Source organism: Apteryx mantelli, chromosome 1, assembly GCF_036417845.1.
Source record: "Apteryx mantelli isolate bAptMan1 chromosome 1, bAptMan1.hap1, whole genome shotgun sequence".
In the NCBI taxonomy this organism is placed as follows: domain Eukaryota; kingdom Metazoa; phylum Chordata; class Aves; order Apterygiformes; family Apterygidae; genus Apteryx; species Apteryx mantelli.
In genome coordinates this window covers 184,367,420-184,388,345 of record NC_089978.1, presented here as the reverse complement: position 1 = coordinate 184,388,345, position 20,926 = coordinate 184,367,420, and the positions used below count along the sequence as shown (strand labels likewise).

At 40.9% G+C, this 20,926-nt stretch overlaps 1 protein-coding gene across 1 annotated transcript in view; it reads left to right on the top strand.

Moving 5' to 3' along the window:
- Nucleotides 1–16,178, top strand: part of MSRB3 (methionine sulfoxide reductase B3) — a 95,248-nt gene extending 79,070 nt beyond the window's left edge. Inside the window, 2 exon segments of the mRNA XM_067313933.1 lie at nucleotides 10,140–10,237; nucleotides 15,234–16,178. Coding sequence (XP_067170034.1) covers nucleotides 10,140–10,237; nucleotides 15,234–15,398 — 263 coding nt within the window. The 3' untranslated portion in view covers nucleotides 15,399–16,178.
- Nucleotides 16,179–20,926: the final 4,748 nt, after the last annotated feature.

Below are 20,926 nucleotides of genomic sequence, written 5' to 3'. Positions count from 1 at the left end.
TTAAGCCTGCATTTGCAAGAATGCAAAGTGGAAAATGAGTAAACAGGAACAAATTTGGATCAGCAGAGCCTTAGTAGCTCACAGAAGATAACTGTCAGCAGGGCTCCAATATTTTTCTTTGGGATATATATACTTGCATTGTTCAAAGAGTCTACGCCTCACAAGTGGCTGTGTGATGACCTGCACCTCAGATTTGCTGTGTGGGGGCAGGAGACCAGGGCCTACAGGCAGTGCTGGGCATCCTGTGCACAGGCAGCACATGATGATCTGTCCATGAGCAGTGGATGTTTCTGAGGTGGGACTTCTGCTCCAGCTCAGTTGTGGGGCATCTGGAAGGCCCAGAGAAATATCCCAAATTCTTATATTCCACCTAGTCAGGATAGCTGAGCAGAAATAAAGATGATATCAGGGGAACATAAATATGTGGTAGCCCTGGGTATTACAGAAGACAGCATCTGAAAAATGTCCCAATAGTTGACAATCTGAATTACAGATATGGCCAGCCCAGGGGAAGGCACTGTATAATAGAGAAGCTTGGGACAAATTCTGATGAGTATGGAGTGTTTTCCTTGAGACATGTGAATGCATCTGTGAAATGATTGCACCTTCACTCCTAGCCTTTTGTCTCCCTCCAATCTTCTCCTGCACATTGGGCCATTTCCTTTTTGCCAATTCTTTCTAAACCTTTTCTTATTTCTCCTCTTGCTTATTGCATCATGTTTCTTTTCTAAGCCAATTATTCCCTTTAGGTATATCTTTACTTAGGGTAAGAGAAAACAAGACCCTGAAGCAAGTTGGATGTTTCTAAACCGATATTATCTCTCTGTAAAAACATGTAGTGAATATAATTGACTTCAACTGTGACCATTCATACTTTACCTAATTATAACTGCTCTTAGCTCGGGTTGAAAATAACTGCCATATTAGGAGCAGTTTGTATGCAGTTTGTTTGGTTTATTTAATTTCTTTATTCAAGTAAAAATATAATAGAAGGCTAACCAGGAGAAAAAAAAAAGAAGAAAGAAAGAAAATCAGAGATACTGTCATGTCAGGAATAGCATAGGCACCTGAGCAAATAAGAGACCTGTACTGAACTGATCTGTGCAGCAGCCTTGTTAGTGCTTGTTCAGTCTTTAGGCTGATCCTACAGGCAAGCTGGTTTTCCCCCAGCAGAGTATTAAAGGAGAATAGCTCCTCATAAGATATTTTTTAAGCAGTTTTCCAAGCTGTTCCTTTCCTTGGACTGTATCACTGTCTACACCATAAGGTTGTGAAAAGTTTTCCTTTGAGATCCTTCTTGAAGGAAAATGTGGGGTTTAGCAGAAAGGGCACGCTTTGCTTTAAAAACCATAACAGCAAGCAAAATAGAAGGTGAGCATTATAATCTGAAATATTAAACTTTTTCCCATTTCAATAGTTTCAGTTTTCAGTAGTTTTCAAAGTGCAGCTGAAGTTTTCCACAGAAAACTTAAAGGAAAGGAGGTGTGTGGGGCGCCCAACCCAACAGCAACTCCAAACGATCTGTTCCCAGAAATCATGCCTTTTTTTCTTTTTTTGGTGGTGCCTATTGCTGTTGCATCCTTTTGTACTGTACAGTGCAATGTTCAAATGCATGTTGTGCAGACAAACCCTTAGGCAGAAGGCAGTGGAAAACTACCCTGGCTGCCAGGTACAATGTGGCAGTAGCACGCCCAAGTGGGCTTTGTGTGAAGCTGCAAAGTGGAGCTTTGGTGCTTCCCAGGTCAGCGACGGCTTCAGGGCAAGGCTCCTAGTGGGGTCTGGAGAGCCTGTTGCTCAGCATAAGTTGTTCCTTCACTGGAAGGAAAACCCTGCTCTGGAAATATTATCCATTTTAAGAACTACTTAGTTGATAATCTGTTAATATTAGGCAAAGAGGAGGGTTTTGCACTATCCCTTCGTGGTGGTGTCAGAAGGGACCCTACTCCACCTTCCTGCAGAGTCTTGTCCCGTGACCAAGTTCCCTCACCACAGGTTTGAATCTGTTTTCAGCCCACTGTTCGGTATGCTGTTTTATGGACCTTGGGCAGACTTTGCTGTCAGCTAACTGCCCCGGTCTAGGCCCAAATCTTGAAGAAAGATTTTCTTGATGGACAAGAATATTATGTCCCGTTTTAGTTATCTGTGACTAAGTTCTCTTACCAAGGCACCTCATTCAATATCTAAAGTAAACAGAAGAAAGGGGACCTTGGTCTTTTTTTTGTTTTTAATCACCGTAATAACTTTCTCTTGTTTCAGAACTTTACTACTACAGTGAGAGCCTGTTTGTCCAGCTGTAATGAGGAGGGTGTTTGTCTGCTATGGCACTCGATGCTGTAGGCACGTTGCTCAGAAGGAATATAACTGCAAAAGGAAGACAATACAGGCTGCATTTTTTTGAGTTAAAAACAATTTCTGTCAGAATTCCATCTCTGTAGTTTTAGTTTTAATATGTATTTGAGTTCTGCCTGATCTTTACAAAATTTATTTCCCCAATATGCATAATACTATAGGAAAATATTTTGACAGGTTTAAAAACAAATTATAATGTCTGTTATTTGAAGCACCCCACGACACATTTTTCAAATGTGTACCTCATCTGTGACTGGTGTTCCTAGATAAATTTGAGCACTGCAGTACAGTCGTTAATAATTAGTAGTCTTCATCATAATTTCAGTGCCGGACACTGTTATTACAAGATTGCCTTTACAGTTCTTTTGATTTTCCCCATGAATACACTACATTTGGATTCCAATTTTGTCAAATCACTTCCATCAGAAGGCCTGCCATCTCTAGTATTATCCTGACTTACTCATCCTACGTGAAAGTTGCAGTTTATGAATTATGCAGATAGCTTGTAAGTATACAGATCACAAGCTACTTTGCAAGACGTACTTTTTTTTTTTTTTTTTTTTTAACCAATACTGCTTTTGGAAGGAAAACAAAAACATTTATTCAAAATTGAATGCTTTAGACTGAGGTTACTAGGTCAACAGTAAATTTTTAAAACTATTTGAGACATTTCTTAATGGCATTTTAAAATTATAGCTTAAGGTTACACTGCTTCACATGATTCTGTTTGGTTCCTTTGATGCTGAAGATCTACAACTGACTTATGTGTAAGATATATTTTTAAAAACATTAGCTATGATTTAAAGTAACAAGAGACACTGTTCAGATGAGGGGAGAAAACCATCCTTTGGGAGGAAGTGAGTTAGGTTCAGTGGTTTTGTTGAACCTGAACCAAAAAAGAAACCATTAGTAACTCAATCTTTGTAAGAAGACTTGAGGAAGATCCCAGCTCCTGCTTACCTGTTGATTTTAACAGCAGTACAGACATTGGAGATGTCAAAAGTATTTTAGAGGAAAGCTCTAAAACAGCCAATATGTATTTAACAGTATTTTAGAATACAGTCAAGGGATTAAGGAAGCATTTAGGAAAATAGCTGTATTGTGATACAGTTATTAATTGCTAAAGAGAACTGGCTCCATGTGTTCATTGCTCTAGAGACGTCAGGGTCACTCTTGTTCTGAACGCTTCAGATGTCAGATGAGATTGTGGATGTGAAGTTTCAGATCTCCCTTAACAATCACTTTAAACAAATATAACCTTCTCCTGCTAACAAAGATATAAATCTGGATTGCATATGTTGTTTCATAGAAAGTTGTTTTGACATTCAGAGTGCCTTAGTGGAAAAAAACAAATACCACCTTTATTTATGGCTTTTACTTTTTTATTTCCCAAGTGAGAAACATAAAGAGAAAAAACAGATGATGATTGTCTCATAAAAGCTGCTATTAGGAGTTCAGTTGTTTTGTAAAATTCCCTTCGCACACTGTTCTCTCAGACTGAGATTTACCCGCTGTGGCAGCCCAACTTTGCTGTTGGAGATAGTGTATTAGAGGTGAACCCTCTCTTTACTTTTATTTCCAACATCAAGCTTTAGTTTGTCTTCCGCTCCCACACACAACCTTGTTACTACTCTGACAGTCTGAATGTTCTGCTGAAAACCAGTACCATGTAGTACTTCTTAAACCTGCATGGTGCTAGAAAGGACTGATTATTTTCTTACCAGTGAAATGCATATCTACTATGCAGTCATGTGCTGATGAACAAGAATGTTTCTATGCCTCATTTTGGTTTTAGTTACACTTGGGTAAAGTAGATGAACCTCCACTGAAAGTAATGTTACCTCATTGTAAAATAGTTGTAAGTAAGGCTATTTATTTTGGATTCATCGTCATGGAGATATTATGAAAAATAGCCCAGCATGTTAGCCAAAAATTGCCCTATATTTGTGCAGGCATTGTACATAATAGGAATATGTCACTTTGTAGTTTTACATTAAACTTGTATGTGAGAAGTTACAGCTGTGGATGCCTGTGTCTGTCGGATTCTGTTTCAATAAACCTGTGTGAAGGAAAAAAGTGAAGACCCTTCAGCTTTACAGTGGTTTCAAAGTAGAAGCTTTATTATCTTTTTTTAATCCTATATGCTTCATGTTTTTACACAGATACAGCTTCTCAGTGAAGATAAACGATAAGACTCTACCTTAAAAAGCCTTTGGGTTTTCATTAATCCATATTAGGTTGAAAGGGAATCAAAATTCTAAAAATACAGCACATCAGAGAAACAAGGTATTTTTCAGGTCAAGGTCCTCTTTCTTTTCCATCTGGTGCCATTTGGTAGTTCTAACATCTTCCATCTCCCCCTACATCTCCATCTGTAAATAACTCACTGAAGTAAATGCTTGGAATAATTACAGCAAAGAATGATAAAATGCAGGTTGAATTTGATCTCTTTGGCTTCTAAAACGAAAAACATAACTACAAACATCACAGTTCTTGAAGAACCGTGGAGGTCTCCAGTCAGCAGGTGTAAGAAATGGGAATAATATCAGAGCATTAGATGCTTTGAGATTGCAATTTTGCTGTTCAAAAAAATGTCAAAAGGAATATTAGTTCAGGAAAGGGGAAAAAATAGCCTATCAGGCCTGATTTTCCAAAGCAGCCTGCAGTTTTGCTTCTGCAAATAATTATAGACTCATATTTTAACAGTTAGATGTCTAACTGTTTGCATCCATGTATTAGGAACTTAGAGGTCTAAGTACAACTAAATGTGTACAAACTTGCAAAATTGGAAGGAGGTTTGAGATGCTTCTAAAATTGATCAATCAATCAATGGGTAGACTGCTTTCCAGATGTTTATGGGAACAAAATATCTTTCTTTTTTACATGAGCATTGCCCCAGGAAACAGTCCTGGAGTTGGCCACAAGATAAAGGTGCATTAGAATTTCCTGGGCTAATGTGAATGAGACAGTCTACTCTTGCTGGGTTTTGATTTCTCTAGCAGGAATGCACAAAAGAGGTTTGACTGTAGACAAATTGCTGTAGCTGTAGTTGGCATTTCAACTACTTTGGCATCTCCATTTAAGAAGGAGGAAAGCTATGCAATTTGCTAGCCATCTGAGACTGCTAAGTGCTGGTTGCCTGTGCTCTCATGATACCCATCTTGTGCCAGCTCCCTATATAGGTATCTACCTTTGGCAGCTCATTAGTAATACTGACTAAATTAGGTACCTAGAATAAGAGGTCTGAAAGTAACAGCTAAATATCTCTTTTAAATGATTTGAAATCCTATGGCCAGGGTAGTAAAAGCAACATCCAACATATGTTACGAGAGCACATGTTTCTGTTCCTTCCTATTCTTCACTTTTGTTGCCTGTGGCAGTGTGAGGTGTCCTCTGTTCTGAAGAAAGTGTCCTTTGACAAAAAGGCATCAACTGCTGTCACCTCTTTGCCAGAATAAGGACCATTATGAAAAACAAAAGATTCAGCTTGGGGGAGGGGGGGAGGCGTTTATAAAGGCTGTGCAACTTCTATGAAATACTTGGTGGAGGTCCCAGAATGAGAAAGAATAGGACATGACTCAGTATGTGTAACACCCAGCAGCATAAGATCCCTTCTGTTACTCATGCAGGATGAGTGGAAAAGATCTGTCAGTAATGTTCATTTTATACACAGTTTTCCTTTAGCTACTTGATAGTAGGAAGTTTCATTGTTTTGTTTGCTTGTAGTTTGGGGCTTAGAAAGCATACCTGCTATATATCTGAATACCTATTCATCTCTCTGGCTGGCTTATTAATGTACTAGAAACTGGCCCTTAGGACGTAGAGGCCCGACTTCCATGTAAAGGGTCATTAGAGTGAGCACAAATACAGTGAACTCTTATTTTAAAGCCCTTTTATATTGGCAATGTAATGTAAAGTCACCATAATGAAATTAAGAATGGTCCCATTTTAAACATCTCTAATTTGATAAAAATTACTGCCCATTACAGTGTAATATTCTCCTTCAAACTGAAGTTTAGATTCAGAGATAAACGTACTCACAAATCTTGGCTCCTATTCACACAAAAAATGTGCAAATGCTACTTGAAGTTTTTCACTGTTAGGAGACTCTGCATCTTGTCTCCTGCAATTATCCTTTGCCCCCTTCCTCCTGCAGCTATTTTTCCTGAGCTATTATGTTTTACCATCCTTCAAACGATAGTGCTCCTGCTCTTGCTGCCCATCAGATTTACTGAGCTAGAGCTGACAGAAATCAATAATCTGTGGAGGTCTGGGTCTAAGCACTAACATTTATAAAGGGTCTGTTCCAGAGCACAGTTTCTGCCATACTCAGGATTACTGTTTCTCTCATTCTCAGCTCAGTGGAAGCAGAACAGATCCAGAATGGACGTCTTCTCTGCCATTCTTACTTCACCGTGGAAGTACTCCCTGCCCCCATTCCCAAATAGTTTAAATTTAATATTAAAAGGCAGGCTGAAGCATTAATGTGTCGCTGACAGCAACCTAAAACATACAGTGGATCAGCCATTTTGCAGTCTTTTAGTAGCAGGGAAGCAAGCACTCAGGTGGCTGAAGGAAAGGAGCAGGCGAGCAGAAGCCAATAAAGAAAAGGCAAGAAAAGCAGCCTGGGGCTTGCAAAGTGGAGGTCACTGCTGTGTCATTTGCCACTTATAAAGAAAGAAAGATTGTACGAAGAACCCACAGGGGTCTAGTTGGTTTTCCAGCATCACTGGGAGCTGCCTGATATGCAGACAAGCAGACTGCTTCTACAGCTTATTCCTGGCAGCTTTCACAGCAGAGAAAATGGCCAGAGCCATGAGAAGGTTACCAAACTATCGAATGGGTTTTCCACTTTAACTTTGGAGAAGTGAAATGAGCCAGCAGAGGGGTGGATACTCCTGGTGAGTTTGTCTCATCAACTCAATGAGTGGTTGGTTCACTTGTCTTCCTTTCAAGGTGCACAGAGTGGCAGTGTGTCTCACAGTGCCCTTCAGGAGTTTTTCTGTCACAGGGTTTTCTCAGCTTCAATCAACCCCCACAGAGGTACTAGTATGTCACAAAAATGCTGATGCCTGCGCAGCAATGGCACTCAAGAAGAGACAGCATGACTTAGAAATAAAAGCTTGTACATCTTCGAGGTTACCCCCTGGATGCAGAGACTGTTTCAGAGTCCTGTCTCGGGGAACATATGTGGTAGCGGGAGAATCTTTGGAACATGTGTCACATATAGCAGGAACTAACAGCCTAAACTGAAGTGACTCCAGTTGGATACAAAGGCTACTTTAGGAGGAGCTTGACTGTTTATATAGGTTTCAGATGACTTCATTTTTTAAAAGTGCATGGAATTCATCCAAAGCAAATAATTTTTTTCTGTGTTGAATGGGAAGACCAAAAGGAAAAGTCTGGAGAAAGGAGGATGGATGGTCTTTCTTTAATGTCAAAGCTGACATAAACACATCTCCTCCAAACCCTTCTCACAAGATAATTTTCTCAGCAAGACGCAGTTTGCTTCAATCTCTGTGTAGCAGCCTTTGAAGCTTCTCCCTTATTGCTGTTACAGAGGAGGGAGGGTTGCCTCTGAGAATTTCTGCAGCAGTGAAATGTTCCTCCTCCAAATGCCTTCACACGATGACATAGTTGGTTGCCCCAAGGAACATGTCTCTTTAGAACTCCTCTGCCGTCACGCAAGGGCAAGCTGACAGTTAGATATGTCACTCTTTTGCAAAGCATTTAAATCTGAAAAACTGAAAAGTCTTAATCAAAAAATAGTCTGACCAGCTCTATATAAAAGGCTTCAATTTTCATTAGACGGAGGCCCAGCTAAGGAGATGATGAATGGTGTTGGAGAGGAGCCACCAATTAGGAGACATCAATTTTTCTGTCAACAGCATAACCCCTTCTACAAAATTTGTCATATGTTTATTCCTTTCTGTTTGTGAAGGTATTTGTTTGGCAGGGATATTTTGCACGAAGGGAAGAATTTATAATTTTTTTTTAAGGATGTCACTGCTGCACTGTTTTTCAGGTCCAGTTTCATGGGATATTTTCCGGGTTCAGAGTTCTTGCTCTTCAATCCATCTGCTGTCTGTAACTCTAATATTTGCAATGTTTTGGGGGGAGGCAAAAGAAAAGAAAAAAACGTGAGTCTACTTGCTTCTGCAGTGAGTTCTGAGGGGAACACTTCTGATGTGAGTAGGCTCTTTGGGGCATCGGACTTGGGGCTGGAAATGCCTTCAGGTTGCAGGCTTAGGAATGCTACAATATGTGTGCAGAGTTTCTCAAAAGGGAGAGGAAGCATTTTTGAGCATTTCTTTCTTAAAAATTTATGCCTGCTCTGCTTGCATCCTAAAAAGTGTTCCTCTACATTTAATAGTTTAAGATATAACTGAAGACATATGGACTTTTTTTCCAATTTACACACTTTCCATACCCCTATTCAGAAAACTTGGTAGCTTCCACATCTCCTTTTACTAAATAAGAAATTTTACTCCCTTTACTTACAGGAAACTGTATATATTCTTTATTCATCTTCATGCAGTGATTCACAGCTGCTGCTGTTTCTTAATAACTTATTGCAAGGCATTTTATGAAATCATCGGTAGCAAAAGCTTAGCAGATACTAGAAGAAGAAACAAGTTCTGTATGTGTGGGCATATATGTAATACACAGAGAGGAAGAGTATATCTGTGCGTGTTTGGCAAGAGACTAAATGAGAGGGACAGATATCTGTTGGGGTGTCAGATGGGCACTGGTAGATGTTGACATGACCTTAAAATGTATCAGGTTCTTATGTGGGAGCCAAGCTTCAAGAAACGGAGCCTATGATGACTGTTTTTTGAGGGGTGGCTGAAAAGTTACAGCTGTGTAATGAGTATCTACCGGGCCACTGAATAGATTCAAATTTCTTTTTACCTGTGTTGTGGACAGTGGGAGACTTGGCAAGGAGCAGTTAAAGAATAGAAGGTCATTATTTAAATATGTGCCCGTTAGTTGTAAATCAAGTGTGCAACCTTGTAATCATCTGGTATTAGGTCACGCTGCTGAGTGCTCAGATAGCAGCTGTGTTGAACATGCATGTTAATGAGTGCAATATTTTTGTTCTGGATGCAGAGAGTAATGCAGACCATCTACTAGTGGTCTGTAATATAGGCATTGTTATGACTCCACTTAAGCCACAGACAGCAGGTGATCTGAAGCACTCATCACAGTTTTGAAATTGGACACAGTAGGAGTCATCTCATTGCTTCTAATGTGAGATGGGTCAGGCTCTGAGCATATCCTTCTAGTGGCAACCATGCTTTAGTTTAGGCAAAGGTTAAGGTAGGCTGTGGAACTCTAACTTGTGGCTTATCACCTCTTTTTTTAAAGAACCTTTACACTGCAAAAGCATAACGCATGTGTTCCACAAAGTCTTGCTGTTTGTTTTCTGGGTGGAATTTATGCTTTTTTAAAGTGATGTGAGACTGAATCTGTCTTACCTGAGAGACCATCTTCCTGCCTGAGCTAAACTGCTACTGTTACTCACAGTGGAGTGCAGGAATCTCTACTGAGATGGAAGATGGGCAGCTACTGGCAACTTGATCCTTGCCTGTAAACAACTTTGTGTTTAGGGTAAAATGTTCCAAAGCACCTATATGATTTAGGATCCAAAATCTCCATTTCAGTTATTTTCAGCCTCTGGAGTGACATGAAGATTTTTTCAAAGTGTTATTCTCTCTCTGATTTTTACAATGTCATCTGTCACAAAGATGCAATAGCCTCTTTTCTTCTTACTTGTTCCCCTTTTCCAGGTTGGCCTTCCTTCTATGATGTGATCAGTCCCAATGCAATTACTTTCACTGATGATTTCTCCTATGGGATGCACAGAATTGAAACATCCTGCAGTCAGGTTAGTTTATAGCACATACAGACCATTCTGATGGTGAAGGCTGCAAAAATCATTACCGTGTGCTGTACTTTCCCTAAGATTTGCAAACCTTTCGGTTCCATTAAATAGTAATCATTGCAAGAGAGCACAATGGGTCGTAGATATAACAGCTGGGTGGAACAAGCTGAAAGCACAAAGGGCTCATTGGAGTGCACATTGTTGTCTAGTGTAAGATTTAACAGACTATATGTAAATGGTTAGATTCAGTGCTGAGTCTACAAAAATTGTCTTCCTGAAAGGGGTCCCTTCAAAGGAACCCCTGAGCCTTGCCGACTTACTTCCATACGTGAAGAGCTGAGACAGAAGGGGAAGACACTACAGCGACAATGTGTGCTGATTCCATCACTGCGCATTACTGTGCAGCAGTGCTAACTCGTTCCCAACACTCATTCCCAGGGCATTCTTAATGGTTGCTTCAAACAATCCCATCTGCCATAATAATAAAGTCAGTAGCCGTTCAAAACAAACCAAAATTTTCTGTTATCTGTCTCATTCTACTTGCTTTCATCCTTTGTGCTGCCCTCTTCTCTGCAAAGGGAACAGCATAACCATTACCTAGCAAAGAGAGAAGCTGCTGCGTTGGTGTTAGAGTCACACCCAGTGGCTGCTGGTCCTCTAACTCCACATGCTCAAATTCCTCCTGAGAGAAGCAGCAGCTTCATTTGGGCTGTGAGAACTTGCTGTTCTGTTTCCAGACAGAATTGTTGGTAGGATAAATGATTTCTTCACTGATGTTATACATGCTCACTAGTCACTCAGTTGTCATATATAAGCGCTCAGAGCGAGTTAAGAAGCTTCCCCCAAAGAGGCAGGATTGTCTTTATGGAGAATCCATTAACTTCTGCCTGGCTAGAGGGTTTGGCCCTACACAGATATGGCCAATCAGCATGTCTGCTAGTATGTCATGTCTATTAGATAATTGTATTGTTTTTACATTGGTGACATTCTTTAGAAGATTCATTTAATACTTGTTTGAAACATCCATTTCCCTAAATTCCCTAGCAAGGTTGCAATGTGGCCACAGGTTGGGAATTTCTCACTTTTCCAGTATTTACTGGAATAATCAAAAATGCAACCACTTTCTTCAGCTCTGCTTGGTAGGGCTGAACAGTGCTAAAAGCAGTGCGTTGACAACCTGCTGAGCAGGCTGTATATGATGACTCCCTTCAAGAGATGGCCGGAGCTCCTGGGTTCACCTTAGTGAAGCCCAAGGAAGCCTGTGGTCAGGCCAAGGAATCTGGGAATGTCATTTACCTTTTGCCAAAAAAAAATAGCGCTAGCAGACCCGAGACCAGGAGTATTAACAGCAATCACGCACAGACACCATAAACTTAAAGCAAAACCAAAGTCTGAATTTACAACATAGAGAAAAAAATATGACCACTAGACAATCTGATGGCAACTTCATATCAGTTATGCTGACTTCCTGGCAGAGTAACCCCACAGATGATCGAATCACTCAGGAAAATAGCTTGAGGAGTGGTGAACATCTTTGCAGCCACTGGTCAGCACAGTTAATACCATCACATTGTGTATCCATAACAAAACCATTTCCTCCCCTCCTCTGAGCCCTAGGGATGTGAATCGCACATGCAGCTGCAAAAGAAGCACAGTTTTACTGCAACCTGGAAATGCAGTGGGATTGATATGGCAGGCCTTGGTCAAACTGAGGGGAAATACCCTCTCCCACACTCAAAACCTTATTAGTCTTTTTCAGATGAAAAAGTAGTTGCTTTTTCTAAATGTCCTTCCACCTGTTTGAGAGAGTTAAAAACCTCTCTTTTAAAGTTCTCCATTATAGAGAGTAAACACTGGGGAAAAACTGCTGTAATATAAAACAAAGGCATCCATAGGGTTATCCTAGAAAAAACTTTTACAGGTTGTTGGAAATACATCAGCATAGAAATACTTAAAAGGTCAATGATTAGTGACAGCTAAAAGTTAATTGTAAATGCATCTGAGGAATAGTCTAAAAGTGATTGCATGTCTCTCTCTTTCCTCTTTCCCGTTCAAGAGTTCGTCCCCTTGAGGTCTCCCTAGCTATTATTTGTACCTGTAAAAATCGATAAAATTCTATAGTCACAAAATATTGTTTGCACATCAATAGCTCTGAATAAGTTACAGCAGCTGCTGTAACTTATTGCAAGCTGCTTTCTGTGGCTCATGACAGCATATTAGAACCTGGAGCCTTGAGAGATCCAAGCATACTGACAGTTAGCAGTGACCCCCCTGCCTTTTCTGCTCCCAAACACGTATTTCAGATGCTTTACTCCAACCATTTCATCTTCCTGATGCATTCTGTCCAATATGTATATATGTATAGAGTTGCAACAGATGATTGTTTTTTTTGGGGAGGAGGCTTTACAGACATTTATATATGGCCTAGAAAAATGGTCAGCACCTATGGGTAATGTGTGGGGAGGATGGTTAAATCTATTCATCCTTTGTACTCTCAGCTGAGGGCCTGGATTCTTACACTGTGATACAAAGAATTGAATTACATTTCTTTCAGGGCAGATGAATTATGGAGTTCTCTACAGAGAGCATCTCCACATAAATTTTTAGTGAGGGGTAATCTCAAAAGGTAACAAATTTTGCAGCAATCCAATCCTGGTGTGATTCTGCCATCACAAGGAGGTGTAATGGGACTGCCTTGAACAGCTTTTCAGATTTTGTGAGGAAAACCTTTCTGACAGATTGTCTTCGTAGCTGACGTGTTTGTGAGTATTACTCCTGGAGACTGTTTCTCTTGACAGTTTTTCTTTTGTTCCATTTCTATCCATTGGAGAGGGAATGATTACCTCTGTGTAAATGTTAATCTGAAAAAGACCTATTTAACACTTTTAGCCAGGAGTTTTTGAAGCAGTATTAGTTGAGATGATTTAATTAGGATGCTGAGCATTTAGAAAAATACTCTTTCTGGGACACTAAGTTTTGTTTTGTTTTTTGAGATATGGAAAGGCTCTAATCAGGTGAAATGCCGCATTGTGAGAGACTCCACTCTTAGAAACACCTCAGGCCTGCCCCAAAAGGCCTTCAGTCTCAAGGACAAGGAAATAAAGGAAATAAGAGGTGACGAGGGGAGGAAAGTGTGCCAAGGCAGCCATCTTTCAGAGACAAGCCTTGAAGCAGCATCATTTATATTTCTTGTGCAACTTTCCCTTGCCTCTTCATATTCGCCGTGTTTTTTTCCCCTCCTGACAAAGCCAAGCAGCTACTTCGTAGCCCAATGCTGTTCCTGGTGCTTCTGGACTCTCTCTGCAGACAGCATGGGCTGTGCGGGCTGCTGGTGCTCCAGCCATTTGGGGGCCATGGGGACGACAGCCTGGCCACAAACTGGCTGGGTCGCCTGGCTGAAAGGCTGGACTTGGTTGGAGCCAGTGCTGCAGGAAGGTTCAGGCCTGTCTTCACATGCCTGCCTGCCCCACTCCTGCAGTCCCTGACATTTAGCATTTCACCTGTCATTATTCAATAAAGAAAGGGTTTCTGTCCCTCCTAGATGGTGCGAGAGCCTCCTCCAAACTTTGAGAGAGTATAACCTAGGCCAAGATTTACCTGCTTCTGCAGACACCCTTAGTGCTTTGGTGAATTAAAGGCTGTAACAGCAGGATGACGTTAGCAACATATTAACTGCAGGGTAGAGAGTTGCCCTCAGAAACTCATTCACAGTTCAGAATAATCAGTATTGCCTCTATGCACTTTGGAAACTATGAATTAATTAAACGTTAGGAATAATTCACAGTCCTTAATTTTTGCTGTCTGACCGTAAGCCCACTAACAGCTCTGTGATCTCAGTTACATTATTCCCGTTCTCACTGAGATCAGCTACTGACTTGAAAGACCAAGGCTCTTTAGTAAAGCAGCATGACTTTCCTGCTCAAGATAAATATTTCTCCAGTGCAAAGTTTTATTTTTTTATTTCTCATGGCAGGCTGTAAAAATGAACTTGCGGAATTTAATTGATTAATTATAAGAAACACTTATTATCCAGTTAAGTTGTCAGCCATAATGTGCAGTGATAGTAATCCTAATTTCTGAATAATGGCCAACTGCATCAGCTTCTTCCAAATATTGTACTCTTCTGTAAAGCAAGAGACTGTTACCTTTCTTACAGACTGGAGCAGTAATGTTCACTGTGTATACCACTGCACGTATCTGAAGCCAATTCATACAGAACAAAACTGTCATGAGACCATTTGTAGTTTCATATTCCTTGCAAAAAACAAATTCAGCATCATTCCTGTTTGTAAATTACTCCCAGCTAGTGGTCATTCAGAAATATTTTACATTTCTGTAATATGGGTGTTTTTTAATCACCTGTCCTATATGCTACAAAAAGTAGTATGAGATGAGTAGTAGATATGATCCATCCCCTTGAGGGGCAAGATGCAGAGGAGTACCAAGAAGGACCCTGATGCTCTTAGGTTTGGAAAAACGACAAGCTGTGGAAAGAAGAAGATATGAGGGCATACTCCGAAGTGTATCCTTACTGCTTTGGGTCCTTGTGGGGATTGCCAGAGGGTTTAATGTTTCCCTCCTGAGGGTTGTAGCAGATGGCCGCGGGCTGAGGAAAGCCTAGAACTTGGGTTCTCCCTTTCCTATGCGATTATGTGTTAAGTGAGACGTGGGCAGTGCTGCCCTCACCACCATGTTTTCAACTGAACTCCCACCATGAGATCATTACACAGACAGGTGGCTTTTCAGAAATAACGACCCAACTGGACATATGCAGTAGCACAACAGGAACCCCAGGAAACCTGGGCTGGCAGTCTTAGGCCCCCATGGTGTCCCAGGTTTCCCGCGTTGCTCTTGTAAATGCAGGCTCTGAATCGCACTGGAAATGGCAAAGCAGGCACCTATGAGCTTTCTTGGAACTGGCTGCTAGTCGTTGCTCAATACCGCTGTGATGCCACCACATTTTGCAGAAACACAGTGATTCTCTATTGTTTTGTTTCAGTGCGGTGCTCACCTGGGGCATATTTTTGATGACGGACCTCGTCCAACTGGCAAACGATACTGCACAAACTCTGCTTCATTATCTTTCAAACCGCTAGACAAGAACAACGCTGGAGAAAGCAGTGGTGACACCCATCCTGCCCAAACAGGCAAAGCTGAGCTGTAGGACAAAGCAAGGCCTGCAGAAAACTGTTCAGATCCCACACAGCTTACAAAGAATGTTTTCTAAATTGCCTGCTATCTTATATCCTAAGAATGTTTAAAAGCTTGAAACCATTTTGCACCATCCTTTTTTCTTCCTCTCTTTTTTGGAATTGAGGCCTTGCTTGCCAGTGCATTTTACTATGTAATTGGATTTAAAAATGTGTTGACTGAATCCACAGGTTTTCCTTTTCTTTTTTGGAGATCGCTTTGGGAAATCCTTAAATCAAGAGGCTTTGGCACCATTAGTTACTAGTTTCTTTTAGTGCTGTGTTACTCTAGGTTTGAACAATTTTCCTTTTTGTGAGGGAGATGGGAACTGTGGTTCTCAACAGCCTATAGGAAACTTCTGGGCATAAGAAAATCCTGAATTGCCAGCACATCTGTGCTTTGTTCTGACTTGTGAGGCATGCAGCCCTTGGTCATATGTATTCAACCATCTTCCAGTATCAACTGCACCCTGCAAAAACTTGTACATATGGCTGTTCCTTCCCAACTTAGAGAGACAGATGAGATGTAAAGCCCATCCTTTGGCTAATTTACTGCCAAAATTTCAAGGCTGTGGTTGAACAGATGTAAACATTGTCTCAGCATCTATTTTTCTCCTTTGTTCAGTATTTAAATCAAGGTTTTAACTAGTAAGGCTCACTTACGCAGGTCACTAATGAGACTCTGTCTTTTTTGTGAGGCCTGTTCTGCAACTATGACTCAGTTCTGAATTAAAGTTGAAATCTGCAGGGAGTAATTATATAGACAAGTGGAGAGATAGATAAACTTGAGAACTGAAGAAGATGAGGGATGACACTAGGCTCTTTATCTTGGTCACTACAAGGGTTCAGAAACACGACAGTTTCAGCTAAAAGGGATCTTAGGAATGCAACAGAAAGCGGGACACCCTTCTGAAGTATCCAATTTTAAATTTAAGCTGTCTGGATGTGTGATGCCTACATGGCCCCAGCCTTTATTTTGGGTAACTACAGTGTGGGTCATGAGTAAGAGAGCTGATTTAACAAATGAATATGAAAAAAGCCTGGCAAAGCTCCAGAAATTTTCACGTTGTGACAAATTATGCTGCCTCACAAGATGTTTTTCACAGCTGCTCTTAGATTTTGTTCAATAAATGTTAGTCTAGAATTGTGCTTAATACTGTTCTTTAATCTGTAATGATACAGTATTAGCTAACACCACTTTGCCTTTAAGTGTTGAGTGACTTTTCAGATATAGTATTTACTTGTATTAGCAAACTTTGTGACTGACATATTTAGATCCAGTTTTCTTTCCAGCAGGAGCAAAACAATGACTGATTTTAATGGAAGCAGGACTGAGATTTTTGTCAGTGATAATAAACATATTACCTGAAGTACAAACATCATTTAGTTAAAATAGAGCTACTGTAAAACCGTACAGAATGGTCAAAATTGCCTTTTTTAGCATCATAAGGAAGGCACAAAAAACGCATACAATGCCTTAACATAGAATAGATGCAAATAAAGAGGCTAAATATTTAGAGCTAAAACGTTCAGGCTCTGTGGTAGCGAGCACCTCTTCGCATGAGTATTCCCCCAGATGTCATGCAAGCAATTGCTCATCAGCAACAGGAAAGGCTGGGCAGACTGACCTTTGGTGTTTCAAGGCAGTCAAGTTTCTCCTGGTCCCATTGCTTTTTAGCAATTTCTTACAGAAGGACTGCTCTTATTCCCTGCCTTTATTTAAAGAAAAGTGAGTTTTCTCTACCACATTTTCTGACATAAACATAAAAAAGGCAGCATCTATAAAAATGTGGTACATAAATGTGGTTTAATTCCAGATTGCTGTTGGATTTAAGTGTTATCAAATTTCAGTGTATTTCTGCCTTATGTTAAAGAAATATATTACTTAAACTTCAGTACGCAGTAATGTATGCTGTCCTACAGGAGATTTATTTTTGCAGGATATGGAGTGCAGTGAAATGAGTCAATATGGTGAGGTGTATGTGATCTCTGGGAGTTAGACCATTTAACATAGGAAATGCATTGTTCTCTCTTGCGTGCAAACTATACCACAGCACAGTGCAAGGTAAGACAGATTTCCTTTTATTGCTCTTAGAAGATGCTAGTAAGGGCTGGTATTAAACACTCCAAATTTAGTTCAGTCTGGTTGTGGTCATAACAGAGGAAAGTTGGGAGCTGAGCACAATGTAGAGAATATTTCTGTATGTTAAAATTTTGCACTGTCTAGATGCTTATAAAAACTGAATGCAAATTATATAGAAATAGCAAACTATATTTTATAATCTCTCTCTATTGTTACTCAGATGTTTAAATAGCAACCTTAAAATATCATGTAAAAGTCACACATATTATTTATATATATTATATATATAAAAAATTGCATGTTTTTTATATATATATATGTACACAGGCATGTATCTATCCAAGTATAATTTTAGCCTTCAGAACCTTTTTAATAACTATAAACCTTTCCTTAAAAGAGTTCAATACTTTTAAGAAATCGAGTATACATTTTTCAAATTAAATTTGTTTTCATATATTTGTTGTACACAAATATAAAATAAATTTCTTTATAAATAAGCATGACTTTGTTCTTTTTCCTCATTTATCTGTCTTTATGGATGTGCCCCTAGCTGCAGCATGTCTTAGGGAGCTGCTTTCACTTGCTTCCCCTTAACTTACAGTCTGAACTGTGAATATTGTATATCCAGCCCTTTATCTCAAGCAGCTTTCTGAAGTAGGGGCAAAACACTGCAGGACACTAGGATTCCCTGCTCTTATCAGCCCCTGGGAGAGTATTTTAAGGATCCAGGTATAATTGAGATAGGGGAAATATTTAGAGAAGGGCTCGGTTTTTACCTTAGCAAAAATCTTTGGCCACTTCCAAAGGATGTGGTGCGGGGCTTGGTGGGTCCCCCATATGTTGTAGGAGCCCTGCTGTGCCTGGACTTAGTCTGCAGCTGAGGAGTTGGCTGGAAACTTGGGTTGTGTCAAGGACTGGTGTCTAAGAGCGCAGATTTGTAATGCCCCACTGGGAGCAGATTTACGTGCTTTGATGAATCAGCTCAACAGCAAGGTTTTACAAGATGGGTGCGAGGGAGGGCTCCAGGGAGGTTCCTGGGAACCTGGGAGTTACTGGTAGATTCATTCACGTGCTAACTGTTCTCAAATATTACAGGGTATCCTCGGACAGCTGACACAGTGAAGACTTATTTTACCACTTTAATATTGCACAGAAAATGAATCCCTTCCAGCCCTTTGCCTTCCACCCAGTCACCCATTTCAGAACTGTAATAATCTGATGTTTCTGAAATGAGGCACTAAGTGGTACCAACTAAATGGCGACCCAGGGCTGGGGGTCCTGTGGCCGGTTGGTGCTGCCCTCCAGGCAGACCCTCGAGGACGCGAGGTGGCCTGCAGCCTTTGGGCTGCTGCTGGCCCAGCACAAGGCATGGGGGCGGGGAGGGGGGAGGTCCCATCCTGCTCTAAGGCTCAGCTGCTGTTCGAAGCGTTGCCGTTGGTTTTGCTTCCCTTACAAGTGAGCTGCTGCCTTTGCAGCAAGAGCCAGCTGGGTTTTCCAGTGTATGGCCCGGACATGTGTCTAAGATGCACATATGCGCCGCCGCTCCAAAACCAGGGAGACTGCTAGTAAGAAATCGCTCTCGCTGCTGCTCCCAGAGGTGCCTTGACCACAGTGTGAGAAGCAGCGACGGCAGGATCAGCGACACAAGGTAGTTAACTAACCACTTTGTGACTGTGCTATTACTGTAGCTTCATGGCTTCCATGTATTAAAGGCATCATAACTATAAACCTTACTCGTGAGCTCTATCAGCTCTCATACACCAGAAAATATGGTGTGTGTATGTGAAACTGGTTAGACCTGGGGCCCTACCGCAGTGGCTACAGCATGCGTCCCCACACAGATGGTGACACAGTGACAGCTAGATTTATGCATCACTCCAGGAAAGGAGAGAGGCCCGTGTTGTGGGGTAATGCACCGGCCTCTTTATTTGTACTCGCGGGTGAGCAGTGTTTGTCTAAAAGCTTTCTCTCAGGATAAAAGGCAAGATAAAACTGAAGTGCCCAGCCGTACAGCCAGTGGCCCAATACAAGGCAGAGATAATAACGAGCCAGGGGATCAGGCCTGCCCAACTTGCTAGCATGAGGCAAGAGACATATTCTTGCCACCTTAACAGAGGACAACAGTGGAGCTTTCTTGGCACTAGATAAGCTCTATTTTACTTCCTTTCCTCCCTTACCCCAAAGGATGGCTTTTTTTTCCCCCTCTGTTAAATAAGACAGCGTAATAAGTCAACATTTCTACTGGAATGACACTGAAGAACCCATAGTCACAAACCTGATACCAAGTGTGGATGTTGGTACTCCACTGACTGTACTGAAATGTCTCACTCTTAGCTCACTTGGCCTTGCTCTGCTGTCCATTTACCCCGCTGAATTTGGTAGCAGTTTGGCCTACAGGGCAGCTGTGGGGTTAGGCCTTCTCTGACAGAATACATGACGTACATTCATTTTTCCTCCTGTTCAGAATATTACAAAATGGCTGTAGTTAATGTCAGTGCGTGGCCAGCAGTTCTCAGCTTCTTCACCTGTGGTCTGTGAGGCGATGTGAAATAGAGAATATAAGTGACTTTTCTGGTCCTAATTCAGAGTTTCAAAATCATGCCTTCTCTCTTCCCATCCTTGAAGCGATGTTAAGGGTGGAAATAACACAAATGACAGCACATTAAGAATTAAAATCAGTGTGCTCTATATCCATTTGTGAACAGAACAAAAGGCAGAGTATTTAGTGGCAGTAGAAGCAAATTCATGAACTTCCAAATTCAGTAGGATAAAGCTAAAATGTTGCTTAGCTCCTTGGTAAATTAAACTACAGGTCTCACCATAAACCTGCAAAAATGTTTAATCCTGCGTATCTGAATAGCTGCATTCCAGTCTAGCTTGGTCACCCTTTGTTATAAAGAGAAGTGATACATCACAGTGCCTGACTATGCTTTTCAGATCAAAGCCATGACAGCAGTCAGTGACTGTATTTCTTTACATTCACTTAAAAAAAAAAAATAATGCAAAACAATGCTTCTAAATGCACCACAATCTCTGAAATCACTGAAATAGCCAAACTCCATGCAGGTTAGGCATGCGGCGTCCTGAAATGCTTATACAGGCCACCAGTGTAATATTAAATGCACTAAGCAAAAAGGTCTCAGTCATGTCCACATGTTTTTGGGATCAGAACCTGCTTGAGCAACCCAAATTAAGCAGAAATAGTACACTCAGAAACGTTCCCCAGAGACTGCCTAGAACTTATTGCCAGCCTTCTCAGACCTTTTGCCCAGCCAACACAGGTCAGTAGAAAAAGAAGTTGTTCCAAAAAATAGGAGAGTAAAAGGCTTCCAGTTTCAAGCTCCTGTTTCATTCCTCTCTTATTAGACAGCTTTAAAACACTTGAAGACATTTCACTCCGCAGCTGTCTTAGCCAGGGCA